The sequence below is a fragment of the Rhincodon typus genome, chromosome 33 (genome assembly GCF_021869965.1).
Source record: "Rhincodon typus isolate 14 chromosome 33, sRhiTyp1.1, whole genome shotgun sequence".
Taxonomy (NCBI): domain Eukaryota; kingdom Metazoa; phylum Chordata; class Chondrichthyes; order Orectolobiformes; family Rhincodontidae; genus Rhincodon; species Rhincodon typus.
In genome coordinates this window covers 7,804,583-7,815,994 of record NC_063364.1, presented here as the reverse complement: position 1 = coordinate 7,815,994, position 11,412 = coordinate 7,804,583, and the positions used below count along the sequence as shown (strand labels likewise).

The window sequence follows — 11,412 nt, the reverse complement described above, 5'->3', positions numbered from 1 at the left end:
ATGTTCAGGGGTGAGGACAGGAAACCCTTCTTAGCTCAAAGCAAGATAGAAATCTGGAATTCCTTCAACTATTACCTATTGAGGCTGCGATTGTTAGATTTTGTTCTGAAAGATCTGGAACTAAGGCAGTTAAATAGGGTACAGATAAAGATCAGACTTGGTGCAACTAAAAACAAATGAACAAGCTCCTGAAGGTTGTCACCACCTTCTCTTCCTATATAATTCAAATTATTTCCCTCCAATTGCACCAATTCCTTTAGGAATTTGACCATTTGAAGTACATCCCTACACTGCTTATTTATTCAAAATGCCTGAAGTACATCTCTACACTGCTTATTTATTCAAAAATCAGAATTGCCTGTCACATATGAACTGCCAATCGTCATCTCCCTCGCTGTCATGTTCCTTAATTTAATCTTCCCTGCAAACTCTGACACATGCAGAATGGAAACATGACTTTGAAGGGTCAGACAATTAGAAACGCGCCTTGCTCGACCTTCAAGCAAGTACCTGCAATCGCGCTCTCAGAGGGAGAGACAAATAAGGGCTAATTATAGTATTCATTTTACCTCGGCTGCAAATCTGGGAGAGACGATGGTGGCGCTGTGCAGCCGGAACTAAAATGAACAGACAAAATCTCCCTGTCAAATGCACCGTGCTTTTTGATCCATCTTACCACACTTTGCCACAAAAATACAGAGACAGAATAACCCAGAGGGGTTTCAATGTGCTATATAGCCCCGGGCTCTGACTAACAGCTGGCCCATGTACTGACGCTTGGGATTTTGGAGAGCTGCCCAGAACCTAGAAGTGGAATGTGATTGTGCTTTGGGATCCTGGCCAGTAGCCTTTTGTGTGTTTGAGTGCAGAAACCATCATCCCCACAGAGAAGCGGTCCCCAGGACAACTACTGGGCTTTCATCACTATTAATGCTGCAATAATTTTGGGGCTTGCTGGTTGAGAGTGGGAGAGAGAGAGAGGAAAAGGCAAGAGGAAGTTGCAGTTCTCTTTGGAAGGAGCGATACACTGCTTTCCCTTTGTTCTAACCTTGTCAGGAGCTGGGAGCAGACAGAATACAAATCCTGGAGTGCCATATAACGGAATCGAAGGAGAGTAGTTTTGTCAATTACAGTCGCAACGTGACACACGATAATTTTAATTTCTCATAAAAGCATGACTGCTTCCTCCGCCACCAGGGTCTTCGTGTTATCTCTGGTGTCAATTCCAGTGAGCTATCTCTTTAATTTCTTATCCACGAACTGCAGGTAAGTCAGTGCTAACATTCGGCCTGTCTTCTTTCTGTTTTGCCCATGTGCTGCGTTGAAGTGAAGCAAGACCGAAGAAGTCATTATTGTTGAAAATCCGTTGAGGTGCAGGAAGGGAGGGTAATCCATGGCAAAACATGTAACAGGCTGCTGAACACTGTTAAAGCAGTCAGTGGAATTTGTCGGGCAGCTGTAACGAAAGCTGAGCGTTCTGCCTTGTCCACAATTACTATCCGGACTGGTATTTGTCATCTGTGTTTGATTAACTAAACACTGGGTCAAAATAAGCCGGTTTTGTAGTTTTTTAAATTAGCTTTAAAAAACAGGGGAATCCCATAAAGGACGTTCCTTATACTTTAGTAGAGTTTCTGTCATTTGGAACTTAAGGATCTGTATGTTGTGTGTGATTATAAATATACCACATTTGGAATATTAATCATTTACCGGGAAGCTGTTTCACTTGAGATTTGTTTGTTATGAGTCTATCAAGAGCTGAAGTGCTGGACACTTGCACAGTTCCTGTACTGTCACTACTGTGACCGCAGACATTATAAATATAAGACATTTATGTTCTAAGTATTTGCATCACTGACCTAATTGTTGTTTTGTGCCATTTGAATACAGTCAAATGTTTCATTAATGAGTTTGTTCCCCACAGTTTCTGAAGCCTTTACTTTGCAGGTTCATGTGCCCCCTGGGGTGGACCTAAAACAGCACACTCAGTGTAGGTAGAAGAAATGGGGAGCTCGCCCTGGTGTTTTCCCCAATGTTTATCCTTCAGCCAACATGACTAAAACTCATGGTTGGCAATGGTGTTTAGCACTGCTCCCTCAAAACACCAGGGACCTGGTTGTGATTACATCTTTGGGCGACTGTCTGTGTGGAGTTTGCACATTCTCCCAGCGAGTGCATGGGTTTCTTCCGGGTGCTCCGGTTCCCTCCCCCCGATTCCAAAGATGTGCAGGTTAGGCGGACTGGCCGTGCTAAATTGCCCAGAGTATTTAGGGATGTGCAGGCTAGGTGGGTTAGTAATGGAAAATGCAGGGTTCGGGTCAGGGGGTGGGTCTAGGTGGGATGCTGTTTGGTGGGTTGGTGTGGACTCGATGGGCCAAATGGTCTGCTTCCTCACTGGTAGGGATTCTATGAAAGCAGGTTATCTGGGTATTATTTCATTGGTGTGTGTGTGGGATCCTGTGTGCAAATTGCAACAGAGATTGTTCTTTAAAACTATTTCACTGGCTGTAAAATGTTTTGAGATTGCGGGTGACTAATTAATGCAAGTTTGGTCTCTCTCTCGTTCTTTAAGCTGTGCTTCTCAAATAGTTTCCCACTGTGACCCCATATTAGTGATTTGCAAATTGCTATGATCCCAAACTGAGAGCAGCGAATAGGCAGGAAGTTATGGTGCAGAGGCACATTTATTTTTGTCCACAATAGTTTTGAAGGGGTCTTGGAGCTGACAGTTGAGTATGTGCATGTCATGGAGCTTCAGCGCTGATTCCAAGACTGTCCCACAACAAGTGTCAGAGCACGTGAGCACAATCTGCACTTTAAGCAGGCCAGGCAGCATCAGAGGAGCAGGAAAGCTGACGTTTCGGGTCAGGACCCTTCTTCAGAAATGGGGAGGGGTAAGGGAGCTGGGAAATCAATAGAGAGAGGAGAGGTAGGGCTGGGGAGGGTAGGTGGGATGGTGATAGGTGAGTGCAGGTAGGGAGTGGTGGGGATTGGTCAGTGAGGTGGGAGGAGTGGATAGGTGGGAGAGAAGATAGACAGGTTGTGTCAAGTGAAGGAGGTGGGGATGAGAGGGAGGGTTGGTCATGGGCTGAGGAGTGGGGAAATTTTGAAACTGGTAAAATCCCATGAGCAACCCTCCCTCTCATCCCTGCTTTCCTGCTCCTGAAATGCTGCCTGGCCTGCTGTGTTCCTCCAGCTCCACACTGTGTTATCTCTGACTCCAGCATTTGCAGTTCTTACTGTCTCTGCATGACAAGCACTTGTTTTTATTTGTTCTTTGGATATAGGCATCACAGGCTGGGCTAGCATTTATTGCCCATCCCCAATAGCTCAGAAGGTAGTTAAGAATCAACCAGATTGCTACCTAGGCCAGACGAGGATGGCAGATTTCCTTCCTTAAAGACCGGTATTAATGAACCGGATGGTTTTATGGCAAAGCTTAGATAATCTCTGAACATTGTAATTTAGATTTTCATTGAATTTAAAAATCACCACCTAGAGTTGCACCAGGATTTGAACCCCTGTTCCCAGACCTTTAGTCTGGGGTTTAGGACTGCTGCTGGTACCACTATGCCACTACCTTCTCTTAGCAAAGTTAAGGAAATCAATTTAATCAAATTAATCAATTGGAGCACAGAACCAAAAGGCCCAATCAGAGTAGTGAGAAAAAGACCAATCATAGAATCCCTACAGTGCAAAAAGAGGCCATTTGGCCCATCGAGTCTGCACCAATCTTCTGAACAGCATCCCATCCCAAATCCGTCCCCTACCTTATCCTCGTAAATCTGGATTTAGCATGGCCAACCCACCTAACTTGCACATCCTTGGACTATGGGAGGAAACTGGAGCACCGGGAGGAAATCCACACATACACAGGGAAAATGTGCAAACTCCACACAGAGAATCACCCAAGGCTGGAATCTAACCTGGGTTCCTGTCAATTTGAGGCAGCAGCGCCAACCACTGAGCTACCGTGCCGCCAATCAGGACAGTGAAAGTGCATCGATGTAACATTTAGAGAAAAGAAAACCTACGTCCCAGCCAGAGTCTCTACCTGAAATCACAATTGCTGCCTCAGAGTTTGCATTGCGAAATAATCGGCTGTTCTGATCCATGGTAAGGGACCCATTGCTATAGAAGATTTTGGCTTCTTGCCATGGTATTGGTCAACAGGTGTTAGCTGCCTTCCATTGTTTTAGCCCAATGGACATGGAGCATTGGCAGTCAGCTCACAGAGGCATCAAAGCCTGTCCATATCTTTCAGCAGACTTCATTAGGTAATGATCCAATATGGGATGCCTGGCTCATTTTCCTAACATTAGCTTAGGAGCACTGAGTCAAACTGTAGCGGCCCAATCACTTTCCTGCTGAAATGACCTAATAATAACCAGGGAATGAATTTGGAATGACGGAACTCTTGGGTTCAACTGAAGGAGCAGGAGTGTTGCTGGAACTTTTTAAATAAGTAACTTTAATTGTTGACCTTCAATTTGGCAGTGGCTTTAAGGAATTCAGTCCAGAAACCTGTCTGCCTCGTCATCATTATTCTTTTAAAAACCAAAAGAACTGCGGATGCTGTAAATCAGGAACAGAAACAAAGTTGCTGGGAAAGCTCAGCAGGTCTGGCAGCATCTGTGGAGGAGAAAACAGAGTTAACGTTTCGGGTCCGGTGACCCTTCCTCACTACTGATGGTGGCTGGGAAAACGTCAGTTTATATGCAGAAAATAGGGAGGTGGGTGGGGTAGGGAGTAAACAATAGGATAGAGCCCGAAGAGAGAGAAAGACAGTTGGACAGACAAAGGAGTTGCTGACGATCAGGCTGGGAGGGTGAGTAGTTGTTAATGGGGACTGTTAGTGACTAACAACAGGGGGTGTGTAGTGGCAGGCTATGTGGTAACAAGGCCTGGTGTGTGGGGTAGGGGGCTGGGACATGGGAGAGTTTAGGCCCTAAAATTATTGAACTCAATATTGAGTCCGGAGGGCTGTAGGGTCCCCAAGCGGAAAATGAGGTGTTGTTCCTCCAGCTTGCGTTGGGCTTCGCTGGAACACTGTAGCAAGCCAGAGACAGAGGTGCAACTACCAGTTGCCTGCCACTTCAATGCACCACCCTGTTCCCTGGCGAACGTCTCTGTCTCTGGCTTGCTTCTCTCTCTTTGGGCTCTATCCTATCGTTTACTCCCTACCCCACCCATGTCCCTATTTTCTGCATATAAACTGACGTTTTCCCAGCCACCATCAGTTCTGAGGAAGGGTCACCGGACCCGAAACGTTAACTCTGTTTTCTCCTCCACAGATGCTGCCAGACCTGCTGAGCTTTTCCAGCAACTTTGTTTTTGATCATTATTCTTTTCTTTGAACTTGCTCTCTCAAGGTGGCGTTTTGGACCAAATCACTTATCCTACTGTTTCCTGTGTGACTTAATATTGAAGATCCTACCTTCTGAATCAGACAGCGATTTAAAGGGGGAACTTTGATGTTTAAATCTAGTTTTTGCAGAGGACTGAAGCTGATGTGTGGAGAATTCAATTCTTATGACCTTAATCCTCAAATATACTCCCGTATACAGGGAAACTGGAAGCAAGTTTGCATCAGTTGATCTAATAAACTCTTCACTTTGAAATCAGACTGTAATTTAGTTCACAGGTCACAATATTCAGTGCGGTTACTGAGCGAGCGTGTATGCCACAACTAGTATTATCAAACATGATACAATTGATGAAGCCCATATAGTTTCTGATCTGATTTTCATTCTGCCAGTTTTGGACACCGTACAACTGGAGTATATGCTTGAGGAAGAAGTTCGAAACCAAAATATCCCTTTTGTATTGTAACTTGTAAGATGTTCAATTATGTTGTGAATAAAATCATTCATGTTTAATTTTCTTTATTATTCAAATATGTATGCATCACTATCAAAGCCAGCATTTGTTGTCCATCTCTAATTGCCCCTGAACTGAGGGGCTTGCAAGGCCATTTCAGAGCACAGTTATGAGTCAGTCACATTGCTATGGACTTGTAGGCCAGACCAGATAAGGATGGTACATTTTTCCTAAAAGACATTAGTGATTTATGTGGGCTTCTACAACAAATCAGTCACGGTTAGCATTATTGAGACGAGCTTTACATTCTAGTGTCATAGAGTCATATAGCGCGGAAACAGACCCTTAGGTCCAACCAGTCCATGCTGAGTATAATCCCAAACTAAACTAGTCTCACCTGTCTGCACTTGGACCATGTCCTTCCAAACATTTCTTATTCATGTACTTATCCAAATGTCTTTTAAGCATTGTAACTGTACCCACATCCACCACTTCCTCCGGAAGTTCATTACACACATGACTCATTCTCTGTTTAAACAAATAGTCCTTTAAGTTAATTCTTTATTTAGCTGAGTTTTGAATTTGACACAAACAAACACATTCGTCGCATGGAGATTTTGATGTCTAATTACAGGTATACCTCTGTTACCAAGCAGCCTCTGAACTGAGCCAATACTGGGGTAGAGAACTTACCAGGTCACAGGAGATTGCGTGCATTATTGTCCTGCTCAGAACTGAGGGCTGTTGTCCTGGTCCTCAATGTGAGCACATTAGCCATGCACCAGCCTGAACACTGCCACACCACCTCCCTCCCATTGGACCACAGTGGGTGCCAGACTGTAGAAGTTGTCAGACCAGAGCATAGAGGGGGAACAATCTGTTTTGAAGGACTGTGGCACCTTGACTTTATATAGCGGCTTTCATGGTTCAAAGATATCCCAAAGCATTTTCCAGCCAATAATGTACTACATACTTGCAAAGTGTAGTAAGTAATGTGGCAGCCAATTGGTACATAGTAAGCTTCCAGATCCACAATGTGATAATTACCAAATAATCTGTTTTAGTTCTGAGGAAGGGTCACTTGTCCTGAAACGTTAACTCTGCTTTCTCTCCACAGTTGCAACGAGACCTGCTGAGTTTCTCTACCAATTTTTGTTTTTGAATCTGTTTTAGCAATTATGGCTGAATAAAAAATGTTAGCCGGGCTGAAGTGAACTCAACTCCTCATCCTTGATGGATTGCAATGGGATCTTCTACGTGCATTTGAAAGGCCTCGGTTTTATGTCTCCCCTGAAAGATAGCACTTCTGGCAACTCAGCACTTGTTCAACACTGTACTGAAATTTCTAACCGATGAACGGAATTCAAACTTGTTGCAAAATGAAGGGTTTGAGAAATCAAACTTATTTCCTTTTCCCTGTATAGCTGCACAATGTTTAATAGTTGAGTTTATAAGAACGCAACTCTCCACACATTAACTTCTAAATTCTTCCATAACTGATTTTTAGCATCACATATTCCCCTTGAAGTGCCTGCCTGTGACTGTTTTCTGAAGGTAGTGCCTCCTGGAATATAATCGCACAGGAAGGGTTCCTAGATTTATCTTTTGGCCAGTCATTATGAGTGACACTGAGCAATTAGTATTTAACCATGGGAACAGTCAGAGCGCAACCTGTCTCGATACTGGTGTGCAATAGTTGGGATGTCTCAGACAGCATTGAAGGGAGATAGTCCAGTTGGTAGCTTGTCCAGCAGTGGCAAGTATTTCGCCTGTGGTATGTGAGAGAATTGGGCTGTTATTGGATGAGCAGAGTGCCATAGGGGTGTGGTGCATGGTTAATTAGGTGAGTGTGGGAGAACAGCATGGGAACATTCACTCCACCTCATAAAGAGATATCTTCCATGAAACCCAACAAAAGTGGCATCGCTGATTTCAGGTGTGATTGAGCCCTGTGTCTTTAATTTAGAGTAAGATTGAAGAATGAAGGGAATCACCAGGCCTGTTTTGAATTCTACCCAACAACATGCATGAGTGACTGAAAGGTTAAAGAGGGGCTCAATCTGTTTTATTGGGAAAAAAGCTGCAAGGTGTTTGCACCTGTGAACAATGACCAAGTCAGCTGTACTGATTGTGGATATTTGGTCTCGAAATCCCAGGGAGGTGTTAGTAATTTTACGTTTCGTAAATAGGATTACTTTAAATTAATTGGTGGTGTAGTGGACAGTGAAGAAGGTTAACTCAGAGTACAACAGGACCTTAATTAGATGGGCCAAGGAGTGGCGTTTGGAGTTTAATTTAGATAAATTTGAGGAGCTGCAATTTGGAAAGACAAATCAGGGCAGGACTTATACACTTATTGGTACGGTCCTCGGGAGTGTTGCTGAACAAGGAGACCTTGGAGTGCAGGTTCATAGCTCCTTGCAAGTGGAGTCGCAGATGGATAGGATAGTGAAGAAGGTGTTTGGTATGCTTGCCTTTATTTGTCAGTGCATTGAGTATAGGAGTTGGGAGGTCATGTTGTGGCTGTACAGGACATTGGTTAGACCACTTTTGGAATACTGCATGCAATTCTGGTCTCTCTGCTGTAGGAAGAATGTTGTGAAACTTGAAAGGGTTCAGAAAAGATTTACAAGGATGGTGGGGCCAGGGTTGGAGGGTGTGAGCTATAGGGAGAGGCTGAATAGGCTGGGGCTATTTTCTGTGAAGTGTCAGAGGCTGAGGGTGACCCTATAGAGGTTTATAAAATCATGAGGGGCATGGATAAGGTGAATAACCAAAGTCTTTTCCCCAGAGTAGGGGAGTCCAAAACAAGAGGTCACAGGTTTAATGTGAGAGGGGAAAGATACAAAAGGGACCTGAGGGGCAACAGTTTCACGCAGAGAGTGGTGTGTGTATGGAGTGAACTGCCAGAGGAAGTGGTGGAGGCTGGTACAATTACAACATTTGAAAGGCATCTGGATGGGTATATGAATAGGAAGGGTTTGGAGGCAAATGGGCAAATGCCGGCAAATGGGACTAGATTATTTTGAATATCAGGTTGGCACGGACAAGTTGGACTGAAGGGTCTGTTTTCAAGCTGTATATCTGTATGACTCCATAAAATGCTGTTGGGTACCTTAACAATAGCTAATTATCATTTCTACCTGGATACAAGGCCCATGTGACTCATGATACCATAGAGATAGGCTTTGAGAGGGGAAGAACATATAGGAAGCTATTGCAGAATTCGGTTGCAAACTTTGCTAAGTAAAAAGGAGAGCAGAGCATTAGAGGCAGCAAAGCAATATTTTGTGTCACAAAGGATGTAGGAGCTCATCCTTGGATTAAAGAATCTGAACTCGTGAGAATTTAAACAAACCTGGAAGAATTGCCCAGCCTTGCCTAGAGGGGAGAATCTCCAATTTGTCCCTCACCGTGGAAGTGACTTCTGGGAAGAGGAGTTATCTGATCAGGAAAGTAAAAGAAAGAAAATATGTCATTCGGATCTAGGAATCACATTGGATTAGTTCCAGGAGAATGCAATGTTCACTTAAGAGACAAAGTATAACGACGCGAGGAGCTTTTTCATCATTTTCATCATTAAATTGGGATTTCTTCTGTTATTTAGAGTGCCAGTGGCCTGCTGAAATGATAATTAGTCAAGGTTGCTGTGGTTTCTTTCTTCATTGCAGTAAAAGTCTTAAAACTTGAAATCTTGCCATCTGACCCTTTCAATCTCTCATTTGAAATTTGGATTTCTTTTTAAAGGCTAGTGTTCTCAAGAGGATCATCGCATCGAGGCACAAGTCTGAATTAAATTCAACCTTGCTGTGGCAGTTATTAAAATAGTGGTAGCTGTGAAGCTCTCTTTATTCAGAATGTAATAAAAATTAATCACAGAGATGGGACTGAAACAATAAGGCTTAGAGTGTGAAACTTGCATGGTAGGGGGAGAAAAAAGATTGATGTATTTGAAGAAAGTGAGTTAAACATGTGAGGGTGAAAGGAATAGTAGCTTTTGCTAATAGGTTCGATGAAGAAGGGTGGAAGAACCCTGTGGGACATAACCACAGTGTGGTCCAGTTGGTCTGAGTGGCATGCTTCTATGATGTAAATTCTATTTGATTCTATGTTATGCCATATTTAACACCTTCATTTAACTGGGCACAACACTGGCAGCTGTTCAACTGTCTAGGTCTGGAACTCCCTCCCTAAATCTAATTTCTGTCTCGCTATCATCTCTTCCTCTGCCTCATTGACCCTGCTTTGTCTGAATATTTCCAGTATGTCTTGGTGCCAAATGTTATTTTCTAATGCTCCTGTGAAATTCCTTGGGTGTCTGACTATGTTAAGAGCACACGATCAGTGTAAGTTGTTGTTGAATATCGTTGTTGCATTCTATACTAGAGTAAATGTCAAGAATTTTTAACAAAGTGTCAAATGAAATGAAGCTTCTCTTTAAAGTTAGGTGACTTTCGTTTTTACTTTGGCAGCCCCTGGACAATCCTTATTGTTGGATTGTTGATCTTGATTTCTGTTGCAATAATAGCGTATTTTCTGGCGAGAAAGAAACCACCAAAGGATCCTTTATTCTACCGTGAGTATTGCTGAATTATGCTGTGAATAAACACATGCCAATCCACTTATTCTGTAGAATTTACACTCTGGGAAAAGGCTGAAATAGATTTGTTGCTAATTGTGTGCTATTATCTTCATGGCAGTTTATGCAGTCTTTGCATTTACCAGTGTGGTGGACCTTATTGTTGGACTTGAACAAGATGGACTTATTGATGGATTCATGACACTTTACTTGAAAGAGGTAGGCAAAGGCACTATCAGTCCCCTGCTGATGGATTTAGGAATAATTTTGACTTAGGTGATAGCATGAAGCTACATTGCCTTCCTGCCTGAATGTGCGCAACAATTAGGGATAGGAATGTGCCATTTGGCCTCTCAAGCTTGCTCTGCTATTCAGTAAGACCATGGCTAATCTGGTTGTTCCCTTAACAATAATTTTCTATGTGTCCCCTTTTACTGTTAATTTCCTTATCAATCAAAAAATCTAACTCAGCCTTGAATATAGCCATGCGGCTTCCACTTCTAGCTGAGGAAGAGGATAACACAGATGAATAATTCTCTAAGAGAGAAAAAACGTCTCCCTGTCTCAGTTTAAATGGGATTCTTAAACTGTCTCATCTAGCTTTAGACTTCTCCATAAGGGAAAACAGCCTCCTAGCTTCCATCCAGCCAAGCCCCCTCAGCATCTTAGATGTTTCAATAAGATCACCTGTCATTCTTCTAACCTCCAATGGGTATAGGTTCAACCTGCCTGAAAATGAAAACAATATTTCCCAAAGTGAAAATGAGCCTGAGAGTTTAGGAAATCAGTTTAATCGGCAAACCATTCCTAACTGGTGGATTGTGTCAAAAAAGAATCTTATTCTTAGGGATAGTAGGAACTGCAGATGCTGGAGAATCTGAGATAACAAGGTGTAGAGCTGGATGAACACAGCAGGCCAAGCAGCATCAGAGGAACAGGAAAGCTGACGTTTTGGGCCTAGACCCTTCTTCAGAAAAAATTTCATCCAGCTCTACACCTTGTTATCAAGGAAA

At 43.1% G+C, this 11,412-nt stretch overlaps 1 protein-coding gene across 2 annotated transcripts in view; it reads left to right on the top strand.

Annotated features, from left to right (window-relative positions):
* The first annotated feature begins 673 nt into the window (after window positions 1-673).
* LOC109928625 (transmembrane 6 superfamily member 1) overlaps window positions 674-11,412 on the top strand; it is a 72,315-nt gene continuing 61,576 nt past the window's right edge. For both annotated transcript variants that reach the window (XM_020528552.2, XM_048616128.1), the window contains exons 1-3: window positions 674-1,266; window positions 10,293-10,396; window positions 10,521-10,618. In XM_020528552.2, the coding sequence (XP_020384141.1) occupies window positions 1,175-1,266; window positions 10,293-10,396; window positions 10,521-10,618 (294 nt within the window). In that variant the 5' untranslated portion in view covers window positions 674-1,174. The remainder of the gene's footprint in view (window positions 1,267-10,292; window positions 10,397-10,520; window positions 10,619-11,412) is intronic.